This window comes from Phyllostomus discolor, chromosome 7, assembly GCF_004126475.2.
Source record: "Phyllostomus discolor isolate MPI-MPIP mPhyDis1 chromosome 7, mPhyDis1.pri.v3, whole genome shotgun sequence".
NCBI classification, from domain to species: domain Eukaryota; kingdom Metazoa; phylum Chordata; class Mammalia; order Chiroptera; family Phyllostomidae; genus Phyllostomus; species Phyllostomus discolor.
The window spans coordinates 27,764,131-27,781,910 of record NC_040909.2 but is presented as its reverse complement, the minus strand read 5'-3'; the positions used below and the strand labels follow the sequence as shown (position 1 = coordinate 27,781,910).

At 44.5% G+C, this 17,780-nt stretch overlaps 2 protein-coding genes across 12 annotated transcripts in view; one reads left to right on the top strand and one right to left on the bottom strand.

The window, feature by feature from the left end:
- Positions 1 to 406: 406 nt before the first annotated feature.
- On the bottom strand, positions 407 to 17,421 carry METTL6 (methyltransferase like 6). 11 transcript variants are annotated; one of them, XR_004904216.1, is made up of 7 exons: positions 17,237 to 17,343; positions 16,127 to 16,497; positions 15,095 to 15,229; positions 5,938 to 6,108; positions 5,540 to 5,697; positions 2,213 to 2,354; positions 649 to 724 (listed from the first exon to the last, which is right to left on the bottom strand). XR_004904216.1 is itself a non-coding variant. In XM_036030628.1 (6 exons), the coding sequence occupies exons 2-6, from the start codon at positions 16,349 to 16,351 to the stop codon at positions 543 to 545; spliced, it is 855 nt and encodes a 284-aa protein (XP_035886521.1). In that variant the 5' UTR covers positions 16,352 to 16,497; positions 17,315 to 17,421; the 3' UTR covers positions 407 to 542. The 11 variants fall into 11 exon arrangements, 10 of the variants coding, with proteins under 10 accessions (XP_035886521.1, XP_035886519.1, XP_035886516.1 ...); XM_036030628.1 differs by lacking the exon at positions 5,540 to 5,697 and having other exon boundaries at positions 407 to 724; positions 17,315 to 17,421; XM_036030626.1 differs by lacking the exon at positions 5,540 to 5,697 and having other exon boundaries at positions 407 to 724; positions 17,302 to 17,386.
- The window catches only part of EAF1 (ELL associated factor 1), a 13,791-nt gene continuing 12,684 nt past the window's right edge, over positions 16,674 to 17,780 (top strand). The window contains exon 1 of the mRNA XM_028518198.1: positions 16,674 to 17,709. Within this exon, the coding sequence (XP_028373999.1) occupies positions 17,292 to 17,709 (418 nt within the window). The 5' untranslated portion in view covers positions 16,674 to 17,291. The remainder of the gene's footprint in view (positions 17,710 to 17,780) is intronic.

The following is a 17,780-nucleotide window of genomic DNA, read 5'->3' as shown; positions in this document are numbered from 1 at the left end:
CAGAGGTCTCAAGAATTGGGCAGGGAGCCACAGTGGTTCTTGAGACCCAGCAAGAGTGGCACTTGTGAAACACTGGGCTCAAAGAGGCCCAAGAGTGAACTGAAGTGGAGAAAAATGGGCAAATATGAGACACTGGAAAAAGAGAACAACCTTCAGGCTAAAATACACTCAGATGAATTATCTTATCTGGCCCCGTTTTCCCACAGGGCTGTCTGCCTCGCTGCACGGGGCGGGCTCGCAGACTCACGTGGGTCAGGACAACGCTCTCGTGATGAAGGGTCCCGTGGCTTTCTCTCGGGGTCTCTGATGGTTGGACAACATGGCTAGATTACACCATAAAACGTTCTTTACTTTTCAGGCTTTGCAATTTTATTTGACTTTTATATTTCTATAACACACACAGACACACACACTTGTTACTTTTTAATACAAAAATTACATATACTCATTTAAAAAGTTAAAATATAAAAATATGCAAAACAGTAAGAGCGACCTTAAACTTTCCTCTTCAAGGGGAGGCACAAAGTCAACCTTGTGAAAGGTCAGGATGTGTGACCTAGGCCCAGGGTCCCGGGAGCTGGGTCCTTGGGAGACTTTCGGAATTTGCTCTGAAGGAAAACTCTCGGCACACACAGGCCTTCTTTTTTGTTCACCGTTTCACGAAACACATACTCGTTCACCACTTCTTCATAGCCTGTGTCCACGAAGAGCCGGGCCAGGAATTCTGTAAGACAGCAGGCCAACACCGCTCAATGCGGAGATCGGTAAGCTTGCTTCGCAGTGGGGCGAGGGGGAGGGCTGGGAGGCTGAGACAGATTTCTTTGTAATGTAATGAAAACTTCCATGCTACCATTTAAAGATTTTGATTTAAAAAGTGACACATGTCTACTTCTCATCATCTTACACTCCAATGAAACCCCCTAACTAAACAGGTAACCAGAGAAGCTCAAGGGCAGCTTGCCCTGTGCCCACCTTGCAAGTCCCCAAGTCAAATGTGTGAGTGAAAAGCAATGCAGTTCCAAGCTGGCTGCATTCACACAAAGAGAGCACGTGCTCGACTTGTTTGCACCAAGCACCTGGCCTGTGCAAGCACGAAGGAGGAGAACCTGTGACCAGTGTGGGGGAAAAACTATCTGCTGGTGATCGACCTTAAGAAAAATTTGACCCAAATACTACATTACTATGTGTGAAACAAACAAATAGAATAAATGGTTGTGGAGCAAAAATGCTCTAAGAGCATGACTCTAAAGACCATGCTCTGAAGCCCTTTATAGATGTTACTGCGTCTTCTCGCTTACTTACAACTGGTTTCATCAAATCTCGTGAATCAGAAACTTTAAATGCTTAATTTTCACCTGACACTTTTTATGATTTGCAGTCTGAATGGCATTCACTCATTTTTCATTTAGAATCTAAAAGAATATTTTATTTCAAGAAATAAAAATGTTTTTTAAAAGCTTAAAAAGATAATTATCTTATGGTCCAGATTATTAAGTAGGCTTAAAACTCATGTTTGGATTTTTTAAATAAAAAGTGACTTTTTAGAACCCCTCTATAGAAAATTTCTGCATTTAAATACAGACCCAATCACTTGCATAGAGAACTGTTTCTTTGCCCTGCTGGTACAGCTGAGCTGGTTGGGCACTGTCCCGCAAACTGTAAGGTCACCAGTTGGATTCCGGTCCGAGCACATGTCTGGGCTGCTCGTTCGGACCCTGTTTGGGGGGCGGAGGACAGGCAACTGATGGATGATATTTCTCTCTCACATCGTTTCTCTCCCTCTCTTTCTCCCTCCCTTCCCCTCTCTCTGAAAATAAATAAATAAAACCTTTAAAAAATGTTTCTCTGTGACCTGGGAGAGTAACTACAAGGCAATATATTGTCGTATTTCCTCCGTGTCTGACTGAACGACGTGAGGAAGATTCTGAGTTGCGCCCCCTTCCCCATCACAGTCCCTGGGAGGGTGTGCACGTGGCATGCCGGAGCCTGTCCGTTCACCAGGCTAACGAGACACTGTCACCAGAGGAGGCTGCGAGCTCACCGTGGCCAGAGGCTGTACCTATGTTGTCCCAGGTGCTAGGCAGGTGGCACGTGACAGAGAGCTCATTCCAGGGTCTCGTGCAGGTGCGTTAAGTAGCGCCATCCCCACCCCCAGCCAGTACTGCAGTGACGATGCAATCAGGTAAACAGAGACAGATCCCATTAATCTTACCATCAGTAAAAAAATACGATCTGGTTCCATCTTGTCTAACATAAAAGTTTTCTCCGAGTTTGCTGCCGGCTTTAAACCTAAGCATGGCGTGATCATATAGCCCATAGTCGCGGAACAGGACATTTTTGCCTGGTTTTAATACCTACAAAGCAAAAGTTGGCTGCATTGGCTGCATATAACTCTGGGAACCCAGTCAAATAGAGCTTACTGTGAAATAAAAATCTGATTCATTTGGAGATGAAATGAACTTGCCCGTACAGTCATTAGGAAAGGGGTCAGACTGGAACCCCCATAACCCGAAGGGAAAGGGCCTGCTAATCAAAGGCACGGCCAACCCGGCAGTGTGCCCATGAAGTGATACTTCTTGAGAGCTTACAAGACACTCTGGAAGGTCCAGTGTCAAACAATTAAAATGTTAAAGATATTAAACAAAACAGTCTTACCCTCATTAAAACACTTTCCCAACATTTTATTAGCACCTCCTATTCCGTGACCCTGCAGTCCAACTGTCTCTTTAAAAACACACGGTGTCATTTTGACTTTTTACTGACTGTGCCTGGCTTTCCTCACTCCGAGTCTCGCGCTGGTTTCCCTGTGCTAGAATTATGTGTGGCTTGCCCACCGTGCAGTAATGACACAGGCCTAGCATTGCACAGCTTACTCGAGACATCGTCTCACTGCATCTCCATCCAATCCAGAAATGAAGGAGCGAGTGTGATTATCATCCTCATGTGAGGAGAGGAAACCACATTGGAACAGTTCAGTGATTTGCCTGCAACTGCGCATCAGCTACTAAGTGGGGGAGTCGGGACTCACACTTGGGCCCATAAGCGTCACACTGTGGAACCAGAAACACCTGTTAGCCTCGGGACATGTGTGTTTGTGTGCGTGGGGTCATTCCAATTCCATGGACACTACTGACAGGAAAAGGAGGGGCACCTGAGCACTGTCCCCACACGGTGCTGCTGCACTTCCTGACGTGAGGAGGAGCCGGCCAGCAGAGCAGAGTGCGGGCAAGGGCTCCAACGTCAGGCCCAAGGGGGATCCCCCACTAAAGCCTGTCAGAGCCAGGCGTCACTGAGCAGAAAGGAAAGGTCAGCAGGGAGTGGGGAGAACTACCCCTGTTTCACAAAGCAAACAGCTCCATGTTTTTCAGGATGAAAAGGAAAGGGCACACTCTGTGACACTTGCTTTTTATGTGAAAAATTTTCAAACTGCATCAACATTACCAAACTAGAGTGGACTTCAAAGGGGGTACACATTTTATTAGCTCTTATTCTGACCCATTATATCAACAAGACATCTTTTAAGACATATGACATATACTGCCTGTTATAATAGACATTTGACGTAGTCTGATGTGGTTCTCCTTTCTGAACAGAATATAAAGTACCGTCCGTGATACGTATTTTCAAGTGTGCTACAGATTCTCTCATTTAGTAAATTCTTGTTGGTACTAGCATGCATTTTAAATATTGTCAGTAAAGAGCCTCTTGGATAGAAATTTCTTACCTTGGTCAAAAACGCTAAGTTTTAAATTGCGAGTAAGTGAGAGGGGAAAACTCTGAAAAAGCTGGCTCACACGAGAAAGCCTTGTTCTTTGTTTCGGAAGATGGGAAGGAAAGCTGCATGGGACGGCGGGAAGAACACTCAGGCAGGAAGCCAGCAACCTTGACTCGTACGGCGCTTCCCCCACCAGCTGAGTGACCCTGACACGTAGTTTTATCCCTCTGCGCATGTTTTCTCGTCTGTGAAGTAGCAATGACGATGCTAACGCCTCCTGTGATCACGGCACTGAACAGCTGGTGAACCAGGCATTTCTCGGTGCTGGGTCCTCTCGTTCCCCCAGTAACTCCGAGGGGTGGGCGGGTGAGCTCCACTGTACCCACTTTACGTACAAGCACTAAGGCTCAGAGTAGAAGGGATTTGCCTGAGGTTTCAAGGTGAGTCGGTGGCATAGGGCAGACCAGAATCTGGGTCTTCTGATGACAATTTGGTCTATTTACTTCACCATTCCATTCCAAAAAGGAAGGAATTCAACTTTAAGGTTTTCTTCCAGTTTAAAATTATGTGGTTTTTAAATTTCTCTGATGTTAACATCCTGGACTAATTAGATCTACCTTACAACAGCTTTTGTAATCCTTTTAATATTTTGTATCTAGGCAACTATATTATCTGAAAATAATGGGTTTTGTTTTTTTCTCATCCTTAAATCTTTTCTTGCCTTTTTGAGCTGACGAGGTCCCCCAGGGTAATGAAGAATGGCAGCGGGCATCCTCATCCTCATAAGGTTCCCGATATTCCTTACTCTATCCTAACTACTTCCTAACACCTGGAACCTTCATCGGTGAAACCACTAGTATCCACAGCCTCCTCTGAATGTCCCCTTCATTCGTGTGCTCACGAAACCCGGCTGTCCCCTGATGACACCAGGAACCTGCAACCTCGTCCCTGCAACCTCTCAAGTCACGGCTGCTTTCTCCCATAGCCCTGGTGGCCCTGGGCTTGAAGACCTGACTGGTTTCCGCCCTTGCTCCTCATTGCTACTCTCTGTGCATTCTCCTCTCTTCTCCCGACCACCCCCCAGCTCTGGGCGTCAGGTTATATCACCCACCAGCCCTTAATGTCACTGTCATCTGCTGGTTCCAGGACACGTCCCTTCATTTCATGACGGATGTGTCTTGTGGTTTACTCTCTTACTCTCAACACTGTTTCATTTGCAATTCTGGTTAATTTCCACATCCATGCAGATTGCCCTTCCAAACATGCTGGCTTCGTAATGACTTGAGCTTCTCCTCCGAAGACCTGTTTGCCCCAACCCCCCAACCCCCCACTGAAGCCACTCGCTCCCACGGTAACGGCCCGGGGCCTTGTCAGCACTGGAAAGTATGACCCTCTGTTCCCCCTCTGTCACCTGGGGCACTCTCTAGCCACCCCACCATCTTCTTCCCTCTCTCTAGTTCCCCATCTTTAATAACCCCTCACCTTCACCTGGACCTTCAAATCAGGTGACCCTACCATCTGTTCCCTCTTAACTCAGGTTAAGTTCCACGCCCATTAACTGGTACATGCTGGGGTCTCACGTGTTCAGATACCAAGGGCAGGGAAAGGAGAGGTTAAGGAGAAAAAAACCCTTAAAAAACCTCAGAGGGCTAAAACCAATGTGGCAATACCTGAATATCCTTTAAAATATTGTTTTAAGTGGGAATAATTATTCCCTAACAGGCTTCCAGTGTCCTGAAATTTCTACCTCACTACCCTTTTAAAATAATTAAAATCAGGGTTAAATTTTAATGTATAGGTCTAAATACACAGAATCTCTCTTACCTAACATTCACCTTTTCAACTTGCTGAATGCTTTCCTCTCCCTTTGTAAAGCAGACTGACTCACGGAACAGGTGAGGCGTACGGGCTTTCTGGGTGATGCACACTTGCACTTGGGTGCTTCCCAGGTGAGCTGCAGGGTTACCACTGGTCGTTTGTGTCTGTAAAAGTCATCCTTGCTCCAGGGCTGGCCGAGCTCCGAAGAGCAGTGGTGGCCCCCAGACAAATTGAAGGTTAGGGTGGATGTTTTACACGGGAGAATCCCTCTCCACACACTGACTATCCAGCCTACCCACTGAGAATGGGGGCTCTTCAACCTGGACAGCACAGGATCTGTGGAGGAAGGGAAGCAAGAAGACTGGGATGTCCGACCCCTCAAGTGCAGGCTCCAAACCACTAACCTTGTAAACGTTCTGTAAGACCAGGCGCATCTTCTCAGGGTGGATGGCAGAGAGCACAAATATCAGCATGACCACGTCCACGGACTCTGGGGGCACGTGCTCCAGAAGGTCGTCTTCTGTCAGGTCACACTGGAATACCTTGCATCTCTGCGTGTCGTATAAAGGATTTTGCTAAAGAGGAGAAAAACACAAATGAATTTTCATTCAACATCCACGTTGATACATATGGAAAACCACGGCCTCAGGAGGAGATCCTGTTTCCACTCGTGTTCTGCTGCTCAGAGTTTACTGATCGCTTTGCTATGGGGACAACTGAGTCATGAGCCATCTGCACATTAAAGCGTGTAATATTCCATGTTGCTGTGAGGGGCAAGATTTCATTTTAAAAAGTCATTTTTAATTGAGGAGAGGACACAGCCTATCACATATTCGAACCTGAGCATTTTAGAAACATTCACTGCCACAAGGATAATAATCCCAAACCGGCTTCTGCTGTGTACATCTTCCTCTGAATTATGCGCCACAAAACCAAGTCCTGCGAGAAATCCTCCCACAGTTCTTCTGGGTATGCTTCCCCTTGCTGCAGCAAGCTAAATAAACCAACTTTTGTTTACTACGAGTGTGCTCCTGGTACATTCTGGTTGGTGGGCTTCAACACATGTGTAAGCATGTTATAAAGAAAATTTTAAAACTTTAATATAAATAAGGGCCTGAAAAAATAGACATATAGAGTTATTTAATGGGAAGATTCAATATTGAAAAGATGCCAACACTACCTATCATTCCACTTGCAAATCCAGTGCAATTTCAACTGGGTCCTACAAAATTTCTAGAATCTTGACCAGGTAGTCTAATTAATCTGAAAGCAAAAATCTTTAGAAATAGCCAAGTCAACTTTTAAAAAGGAAGAACAATGAAGGAGAAGGGTACACTACTGAACATCAAAACATTACAAGTGCAGCACTAAAATAATGTGGTTTGAGAATGGGAATGAAGAGACTGAGAAGAACAAGTCCCCCAACAGACCCAGGTATGTGGAGAAATTCAGCGCTGCATGGGAAAAAACACTGACAAAAGTGACAATTACATTTATAAAATGGTAGATTATAAAGGTGACAATTATCAGGAAGGAAAAATGAATTTTTATTCAACTTATTGTGTTTGAATGACTAGCTACCTATTTGTATTAAACAACTACTGGCTACTCAGGTGGATTAAAGGACTCCCAGCTGCAGCTCAGGGATAGACAGAGGTGGGAAAATGTAGCCCCCCAACCCTACAGTGAGAAAAAAGCTGGACAGACAGCGGAGTAATGACTTTTTTGTGCACCCATCAAAGAACAGAGGTCAGAAAACAGCCACCCTTCCCAAAATCTGGAGAGAGGTGCCTTCAGGGAAAGATAGGACCCAAACACTTACTTACCTGAGGCAGAAGCCTCCACACTGGAAAGATAAAACTAGACATCTGAGAACCTGCTGGAGACTGAGTGTGGCTCTTACAGTGGCTCCTGGGGGCTGATGCCACAGGGGTGGTTCCCGCCCTTTTGCAGGGGTTTCCGCCAGAAACAGCACCAGGCTCTCAAAGAGAGGACGATGTTCTTTCTGGTGCTGCACTTTCCCATCTCCTTTAAGGAAGAAAGGTTTAATCTGCAGGAAAGGCCTGCAGCCTTTGGGCACTGCCACCGGGGAAGAGTACCACTCTGCCCAAATCTAGTCTTAATCTGCAGGGAGAATGACCTCAAGACCATAGATGAGGACACTGGTAGGTACTTCCCACCGCTGGGGGAGAGATGGGAGGGACAAGCTCTAGTCCTGGAAAGGCAGAAGGTCACACCCCTGAGACCAGGTGTACATGTAGTTTGAAAGCTGAAAATTAGAGCATTACGGAATAATCCCTTCTCCCATACCCTACCAACAGGTCTCCAGTAATAATAACGGTGGACTGCAGCTGGAATAGCCACGAGAGACAGTTTCTTTGTGGAGAACAGCATAAAGGGAAGACCCAAAGCCAAGAGGAGAGACAAAAGCAGTCACCAGAGGAGTCTGATGTCTGGGGTGCCCATAGCAAGAATAAACCTTGCAGGTAACTATAGCAACAACAGACTTCAAATACAGCCCAACTTCTGCCTCGACTATTACAAATCCTCAGTATCCACTGTCCTACATAACCTATCTGGCTCTCAACAAACAACTACAAGGCATACCAAAACAAGAAAAAACACAGTCTGAAGACACAAAGCAATCATCAGAACCACACTCAAATATGACACAGATGTTGGAACTAAAAGTCTGGGCCTTTAATATAACCATGATTGAAATGTTAAAGGTTCTATTTAAAAAGGCGACCATGCAAGATCAGGTGGTAATTTCAGCAGAGAGAGAATAGAAAGAGGACCAGCTGGAATTCTAAAAACCAAAAACACAGGAACAGACAGAATGCTCTGAGCAGGCTCTTCAATAGGAACACCTATCGCCTAGGAAAGGATCGGTACACTTGATGATGGGGAATGAGAAATTATACAAACTGAAAATGCAAAGAAAGAATAAGTAAAAAAACAAACAAACAGCATCCAAGAGCTGTGGTACAATAGCAAACAGCACAACAGACATGTAACTGGAATTCTAGAAGAAGAGAGAACAGAGCTGAAGAAATATTTGAAGAAATAATGACCAAAATGTTTCCAGATTAATTAGAAAACATAATAACCAAAATTGTAAAAAGAATATAGAGTGATTACAGAATCCTAAACAGATATTGAGAAAGCTAAGGTGGCAGCCTAGGTAAACACAGCGTGCCTCCGTGCACAGCCACAACAAAGTTACAACCAAACTACAGACCCACCATTATTTAGAACCACCGGAAATCAAGCCGACTCACAACTACAGAATTCAAGAAAAAGCCACATCAAGAGTAGTAGAAGAGGCAGAGACACGGAATGGGCTGGTCCTACACCCACCTGTGGGGATTAAAAATTGGGAGAACTATTTCGGGAACAAGGGGTTCCAGTCCCACACCAGGCCCCTCAGCCCAGGGTTCCAGCACCAGAAAGATAAGTCTCCATAACTTCTGGCCGAAAAAACCAGTGGAGATTGAGGCTGAGGATAACAGAAAGTGCTGAAATCCCTGGAAGTTCCTCTTAAAGGGCCCACACATGGACTTACTCAGACCCACTCCTGAGCTCCAGCACCAGGGTAGCAGCCTAAAAGGCACCAGAGGCAAACGAGAATGAGATGGAGTGTCTGGCATCAGGTGAGAGCTGGGGGGCAGCTTTCTCCCAGACAGAAGTGCTGGCAGGGGCCATGGTTTCTGTAATGAGACTCCCCCAGAGAGCTGGCAGGCAGGGCACCATATCTGAGACTCTAACAACCTGGACTGCACTGTTTGCCATGCCCTGGTGATTCCCTGAGGCTTGGCACCAAACAACTTTTGTGCACCCAAACTGTTTCTGGTGGCTTTTCCATACAAAAAGCTTGTCTTGGCTCATGCTTCAGATTTTCCTAATTCCTTTTAAACAAGCAGTAGCTGGCCTCAGCGAGCCCCTCTACCTCTTGCTAAGTGGCCCCAGGCCCAGCACTAGCAGCAGATGGCCTTGGTTCACAGCTTGGCCTCGCTTGGACACCTTTAAGCCCAGCACAAGTAGCAGCCATCTGCAGATTGCTTTGTAGCTTTATGTTGGGTGGCCCCAGACAGAACACAGGCAGTGGCTGACATTGGCCTGTACCTCTTGGGGAGCGCCAGAGCCAGTGCACCCAATGGACAGCTACAGACTATGTCAGAGCACCACCACCCAATCATCTCCACAATACACACTCAGGGGCAGACTCAGCAGGCACCAGAGCCCTGCTGAAGTAAGTCCTGCTCTATGGAGGGGGCCACTGCATGGCTGATCCTCCACAGTGGTAGGCAATGGTCACAGCCAGTCCACAGCCAGTTCATCAGCCTGGGTAAATCCCTCCAATTGACCTTCCAACATCAATCAAGGCTCAAATACAAGAGGAGGATGAACACAGCCCACATGAGGGGTACACCTTGAATACCCAGCTTGGGTGATGGGGAGGCTGTGCCACTGGACCCTACAGGACACCTACTACTTTAGGCCACTCTACCAAGCCAGGGAATCACAACAACTCTACCTAATGCATAGAAAGAAACGCAGGGAGGCTGCCAAAATGAGGAGACAAAGAAACATGGCTCAAATAAAAAAACTGATCAACACTTCAGAAAAAGAACTAAACAAAATGGGGACAAGTGAACTACTAAATGCAGAGTTCAAAATACTGGTTATAAGTATGCTCAATGAACTTAGGGGAAGAGCTGATGAACTCAGAGAGAACTTCAACAGCATACAAAAGGACACGGAAACCATAAAAAAGAACCAGTTAAGAATGACGGCTACATTAACTGGAATGAAGAGCAATTTACAGGCAATCAGCAGTAGAGGGGATGAAGCCAAGAATCAAACCAGCAATTTAGAATATAAGAAAGCAAAAAAACACCCAGTCAGAACAGCAAGAAGAAAAAGAATCCAAAAAAAAAATGAGGATAATGTAAGGAGTCTCTGGGACAACTTCAAGTATTCCAACATTTGCATCATGGGGGTGACAGAAGGAGAAGAGAGAAAGTAAAAAATTGAAAATCTATTTGAATAAAATGACAGAACACTTCCCTAACTAGGTGAAGGAAATAGACATACAAGTCCAGCAAGAGCAGAATCCCAAACAAGATGGACGGAAAAAGGCCCACACCAAAACACATCATAATTAACATGCCAAAGGTTAAAGACAAAAAGAAAATCTCAAAAGCAGCAAGAGAAAAGCAGTTAGTTACCTACAAGGATGTTCCCATAAGATCATCACTTGATTTCTCAAATTTTGCAGGCCAGAAGGAATTGGTAAGAAATATTCAAAGTGACTTCCAGCAAGATGGAGGAATAGGTGGACGCACCGTACCTCCTCGCACAACCAAGAACAGAACCACAATAATTTACAACAATGATTTGCAGTCATATCAGAACTGTCAGAGGATTTATCTAAATGGAAGTCGGACAGCCAAGAAGTTGAAGTAGACCCGTACATCCAGACTGGTAGAGGACAACGAGCCAAGCGAGCCGGCGCAGGGCCGGCGAGGGTCGCAGGCGCGCGTAGGTCAGGGGAAATTTGGCGCAAAATCGGCACAACAGCCATCCGGGGCACAAGAGCGCAGCGGTGTAGCGGTGATCCCTGAGTACGCAAGCAGCGGCTGGGGGAATCAGTGGGGCAGCGATTGTGGACCAGGGCAGAGCTCACGGCCCAGAAGCCCAGGGAAGTGTCTGACTCCAGGAGAACGGAAGGGTCGCCATTGATCCCTCCTGTCCCCGCTCCCGCCCCTGCCCCCACATATAACGTCACAAGCTAGCGACTGGGGCGCCCAGCCCCGGTGAACACCTAAGGCTCCACCCCCTACCGTAACAAGAGCGACCAGACCAGAGAAAAAATAAATAAATAAGTAAAATAATAGGAGAGAGAGGGAAAGACATAAGACATGTTTCCAGCAGAACAGATCAGTCCCCCAGGACTCATCCTTTTGAGTGACCAAGAAATAGCCAATCTATCAGATGCACAGTTCAAAACACTGGTGATCAGGAAGCTCACGGAACTGGTTGATTTTGGATCCAAATTACATGAAAAAATGCAGATTACCATAAAAGGGATGCAGGAAGACACACGGAGGAGAGCCAATTGTGAAAGGAAGGATTCTGAGTCTCAAAACAACACAGTGGACCAGAAGGAAGATAGAATCAACCAAGCAGGAGAGCATGATGAAATAAGAATTCAAAAAATCGAAGAAAAGCTTAAGACCATCGAGGACACCTTTAAACGTTCCAACATCCGAATTATAGGGGTACCAGAAGGGGAGGACCAACAAGTGGAAAAGTTATTTGAACAAATAATAAAGGAGAACTTCCCCAAACTGGCAAAGGGAACAGTCTTCCAAGAAATCCAAGGAGCGCAGAGAGCCCCAAAGAAGTTGGACCCAAGAAGAAACACACCAAGGCACATCATAATTACATTAGCCAAGGTAAAAACGAAGGAGAGAATCCTAGAAGCAGCAAGAGATAAGGGGACAGTCACCTACAAAGGAGTTCCCATTAGACTGTCAGCTGATTTCTCAAAAGAGACCTTACAGGCAAGAAGGGGCTGGAAAGAAATATTCCAAGTCATGAAAGACAAGGACCTACATCCCAGATTGCTCTATCCAGCAAAGCTCTCATTTAGAATGGAAGAGAAGATAAAGTGCTTTTCAGATAAGGTCAAATTAAAGGAGTTCATCATCACCAAGCCCTTACTTTATGAAATGCTAAAGGGACTTATCTAAGAAAAGAAGATAAAGAAAAGACATGTATAGTAAAAGGACAGCAAACTCACAATTATTAACAACCACACCTAAAGCAAAACCAAAAGAAACTAAGTAAACAACTAGAATAGGAACAGAACCACAGAAATTGAGGGCACAAGGGAGGCGGGGGCTAGCAGTAGGGGTGGGAGGAGGAGAGAGGGGGAAAAGGTATAGAGAATAAGTAGCATAGAATGTAGGTTGAAAATAGATAGGGGGAGGGCAAGAATAGTATGGGAAATGTAGAAGCTAAAGAACTCATAAGTATGACACATGGACATGGACTAAAGGGGGGGAATGTGGGTGGGAGAGGGGGCACAGGGTGGAGGGGAGTGAAGGGGGAAATGGGACAACTGTAATAGCATAATCAATAAAATATATTAATAAAAAAAATAAATAAAAAAAAAGAAATATTCAAAGTGATGAGACACAAGGACCTACAACCAAGATTACTCTGTCCAGCAAAGCTATCATTGAGAATTCAAGGGCATATAAACAGCTTCCCAGACAAGAAAAGGCTAAAGGAGTTCATCATCACCAAACAATTATAATATGAAATTTAAAGCGACTTAAATTTAAGAAAAAGATCACAAATATGAATAATAAAATGGCAATAAATACATACCTATTAACAATTGAATCTAAAAAAAAATAAGCAAGCAAGCATAACAGAATCATAGATACAGAGAACATTTTAATAGTTGCCAGATGGGAGGTGGATTTGGGGGGATAGGCAAAAAAGGTGAAGGGATTAAGAAGTACAAATTGGTTGTTACAGAATAGTCATGGAGATGTAAAGTACAGCATAGGAAATGGAGTAGCTAACAAACACACAATCATGACCCATGGACATGGACAATGGTGTGAGCACTGCCTGAGGGAGAGGGGAGAGCTGGGTGGAGGGGGCAAAATTTGACAACTATAATAGTGAAATCAATAAAATGTAATTAAAAAAAAAGAACTACTAAACAAGATACAAAACCTTAGCATCTCATCTCAAAGTGAACAGACTAATAAATGTGACATAATTTAAATCTTGTCATAGAACAATATAATAAAACATTGTATAAAACTAGAAGAAATGTTTGCAACATATACAACAGAATATATACTAAAAATAAGAGCAAAAATGACAGAAGAGTGGGCAAAGGTTATCAACAGACAATTCATGCTATAATAGAAGCTCCATACTAGTTGGGGTTTTCTGTCCACTTTGTTCACTACTTAACCCAGTGCTCACAACAGTGACCGGCACACATTAGGTTCTTGATAAATGTATGTGGAATGAAGGGATTCTTAAGCAAGAACCAAAAGAACCAAAGGGACCAAAAGAAATCTAATGCTTATTTACATATTACAAAGATTCACCCTCACTGATTATAAGAAATAAACACAGTAAAATATGTTGACATTATATTTTGACCATAAAATTGGGAGATATAAAAAAGACTGACATTAAAGGTTAAGGGCCTAGAGTAAAAGGTATCCTTATATTATTGGTTAAATTATAAACTATTAAGTTTCTGGAAGGAAACTTGGCATTATCTATTAAAATGTAAATGTGTATACTCTTTATTCCATTACTCAACATATAGAAACATGTAGAAAAGTGTGTACGTGTGTTTCGGAAGCATGTGTATAATGCTGATATTAACCCTGTTTAAAAAAGCAGAAAATTAGAAATAATTTAAGCAAATATCAACAGAGTAATTGTTAAAGCATGGTATATCCATTTTATGGAATACTACAACATCTAAATAAAATGTGGTAAATAAAAAACTCTGCAAGATGTAATGTAGAATGATAAAAGCAAGTTATAATACAATGTGATACCGATATTAAACAAAAAAAATCTAATGAATGCCAGAACTGTGAAAAGCTAATGGAAAACTAGATATCTGCATGTTGCCAAAGTATGCCCCACATATCTGTCAATGGCAAAAGGGGAATATTTGTACAACAATTAGGTAGTTCCTACCTTAACCCAGTGATCAAAACTAGCATCCCTTACAGTAAGATCACCAGATATTACTGCCTCCTGACACAATGCAATATGAGAGATACATCACCTATTATTTTTGCCAAAAATAACTTACCCAACTTAAGTCTAACTTCTAGTTGACAGCAAAAATAGGGGATAGAGGAACAAGTTAAACAATGATACAAAGAAACAATCAAACATTTTGAAATATAGGATCTCATTACAGAAAATGGCTTATTCTCCAAAAAAACTCAATGTTGGTACAAAAAAAGGTCAACGTGAAAGGCAGGAACATTCTAGGCCAAGGAGATTCAAGATGTGTAATGAAGTATAAGATGTAGCCCTTGATTAAATACAGCTATAAAAGACACCTGGGACTATTTGGGGAAACCCAAAACTGGATTGGGTACTAAAGATACTACAGGATTGCAGTTATTTTTGTTAGACGTGTGTTTTGTAGTTACGGAGAGAAAATCCTTACTGAAGACATATGCAGGCATGTTTAGTAGTGAAGTGTCTATAATTTACAACAGCTCAGCCAAGAGGAGTCTATAAAGTAAATGGGGCAAAATGTTAGCAATCACTGATTTTGATATAAGTATATGGGTGTCATTATGGTATTCCCACTTTTTCTGCTCTTTCTGTATGTATTATATATGTATGTAAATGGAAAAGTACATTTATGATGATCATAGCCGGTGAACTTCATGGAGAGGGCTGAAACCGGGAAAATGGGTATAAAGGGCAGGTCAAACAAATCTAAAAAACCAGAAACATAACAGGACACACGGAGGGTGCACCAACCTTGACATATTCAACTGCTCTTGGAGAAAAATCACAGGCATAAGCAAATATATTCAGATCTTCTTCTAAAAGTGGGAATAAACAGTTCCCAACCCCACAGCCAGCTTCAAGCACAGTCAATTTTTGATCTTCAAACTGAGGAAAGAGAACCCAAAGTTAGAGGGCACTACATTTGTGTAGTGAAGAAACAAACCAAACTAAAAGGTCCAGAACATGAAAGACAAGGACTCCATTCCCAGAGGTAATAAATAAGTAAACTGATAACCAAAAGCTAATATTGGCATCTCAACTTGTTGTCCAAACTGGGCAGTTTGGTGTGGAGAAAACACAGCATAATGGCTAAGAGAACAGACTAACTGCTTGCACTCAATCCAGACTTCACCCTTCCCCATTTTCTATCATTGAACAAATCACTTAAACAGCTTCTTGCCTCAATCTCATGAGTAGGTAGGGTTCACACTAGTGTCTATGTCACAGTGCTATTACACCACTTCAATTACAAATGTAAAGTTCTAGAACAGGGCCATGGTAAAGTGTTCATCATCATCATTATGAATCTGTCACTGAAGTTACTCAGTATGAATTTATCATTTACAACTTTCAGATAGCTTTAAAACACAGGTGGCAAACACAAGGCCCGTGGGCTGAGTCCAGCCCTCCACCTTGTTTTATCCGGTCCAGCACCTTGATTCTACCCGGTGGCAGCACCGAGCTCCTTGCCCCTAGTTAAGGAGTAGTTACATTTATACAATCCTAAAATTACACTCGGCCTTTTGAAGGCAACCGTGAGGCTGATGTGGCTCCCAGTGAAAATGAGTTTGGCACCCCTGCTTTAAAGACAGAAATGCTCACTAAAGTTCTCTTCTATGTATTATACAACCCAGGAACTGCTAAAACTACTTGAAACCAGTCTATTTCTAAGGTACAAACCATTCTGACAGGCTACATAAATTCTCAACCTCACTCCATAAAAATGCGATCAAGCACTCCTACACATTTTAAATAAACAGCTCAGATAAGGTGTAACATTACCTCCCTACATGACCTGAGCTCCTCGAACTCTCTGGTGGTCCAGTGTCTGTCTTTGAAGAAATTAGTACTATTTCTTTTGTAAAATAGATCCCAGTTCTTCTGAGCATCTTTTTCCAGTTTTTGTTGTTTAAAGTCAGACACTAAAACTTGGTCTCTTTTCAGTTTCTCCTCTTCCTCAGAGCTGAGAATCCTTCCTTGCAGCCCTTTCCTTTGCAAAGATGTCATCTCATAAGTTGATGGTAATGTGTTTAACACTGCTGAAGATTCCCCATCCCTGAACAGTTTGAGGAATCCAAGTTTATTCTGCAGACATAGGCACAGTTTTCTCAGATGTGGTTCCTCAGGTTGGGTTCAAGGCCCAGGCTGTATCCCTACTTTGCAGGGAAAAGAATGACATTCTGGTTAGTGGTTCCAAAACGGTTCTTTCACCAAACAGCTCGTCACCAAACGTTTACTAGTACTGACTACACGACACCCTGCCTGCTACACGAGGAGAGGTCACAAAGGAGATCAAGACAAAGTCCTCACCATCAGAGGGCTAACATTCAGTGACCTAGGTCTCTCATGCACTTCAAGTCAAAGTAAGTCATCCATTAAAATAAATCTCTCTAGTTTAGAAAAAGGACCCTCTCAAGAACTGAGAAATCTTGGAGAGAAAATACTCATTAACTTTGCGGTGATTTAACTCCAACAGCTGCCCGTATTGGATGCGGGTGGCCAATTCCGAGACAGAAGTGGGAACACCGTTTCCCAACGATCGGAGACAGTTTTCTTTCGGGGAAGATGGAGCTACGCCTGGGTGGGCTGAGATTCTGATCATAAGAAGCTCTCTCAAAACCAGACACTGAGGCCCTCGCACCGCCAACACCGCATGAAGGGAAAGAAGAGACGAGTTACGCGTGGCGTAGCGTCCCGAGGATCTACCGGTCTCAGGAGACTCGGGATAAACTCGGTCGACGCAGCCGCGACAGCCTGCGGAGACGCTGTCATACACAGAACGTGGCTATCAGCCCCACGTTAATCTAGCCCGCCGCGATCTAGACTCACCGTCATCAGTCCCTGTCCCTAGCTTTACTTGGAGAGAAAGGGCCGAGTGCATTTAGCCCTCACCCAGGCCCAGGCTACAGAAGCAGAATTTGGGAGCCACCGCGAAAACACCCTGAGCATGGACAAACCAGCGTTGAGGACCTCAGAATCCCGGCGGAATTCTATTGCCGCGGCACCGTCTCCGTCACTTCCGCTACGAACCCAGAAGTGCCTCCCCGACGCCGGAAGTCCCGCGGCCCTGCTTCCTCAAAGGCTTCCCCCACCCCTACGCGGAGGAGACTTGCTTCCGGCGCTGGGTGGGCGCCGGTTTGATTCCTGCTGCGCTCCGGGGTGGTGTCCAGGTAGCATCGCAGTCCCGGACGCCGGCGCCGGAAGCTGGTACCGTGGCCGCGCCGGAAGAGCCCCGGTCCGGGCGCGAGGCCCGTGCGGGGCCATGAACGGGACCGCGAACCCGCTGCTGGACCGAGAAGAACACTGCCTGCGACTCGGGGAGAGCTTCGAAAAGCGACCGCGAGCCTCTTTCCACACCATTCGCTGTAAGTCAGCGGTTCCTTTCGGCCGCTCCAGCAGCCTCTTGTCAACCTGGGCACCCCAAAGTACGGGGGAC

What these genes read in the sequence shown, in the direction of transcription:
- METTL6 (XM_036030628.1), bottom strand. Translation starts at nt 16,351, where the DNA reads ATGACATCTTTGCAAAGGAAAGGGCTGCAAGGAAGGATTCTCAGCTCT. An exon ending in AGCTCAGGTCATGTAGGGAG is followed by an intron (nt 15,230 to 16,126) that starts GTAATGTTACAC and finishes CTCTTTCCTCAG; the next exon opens with TTTGAAGATCAAAAATTGAC. An exon ending in GAGCAGTTGAATATGTCAAG is followed by an intron (nt 6,109 to 15,094) that starts GTTGGTGCACCC and finishes TCTCCTCTTTAG; the next exon opens with CAAAATCCTTTATACGACAC.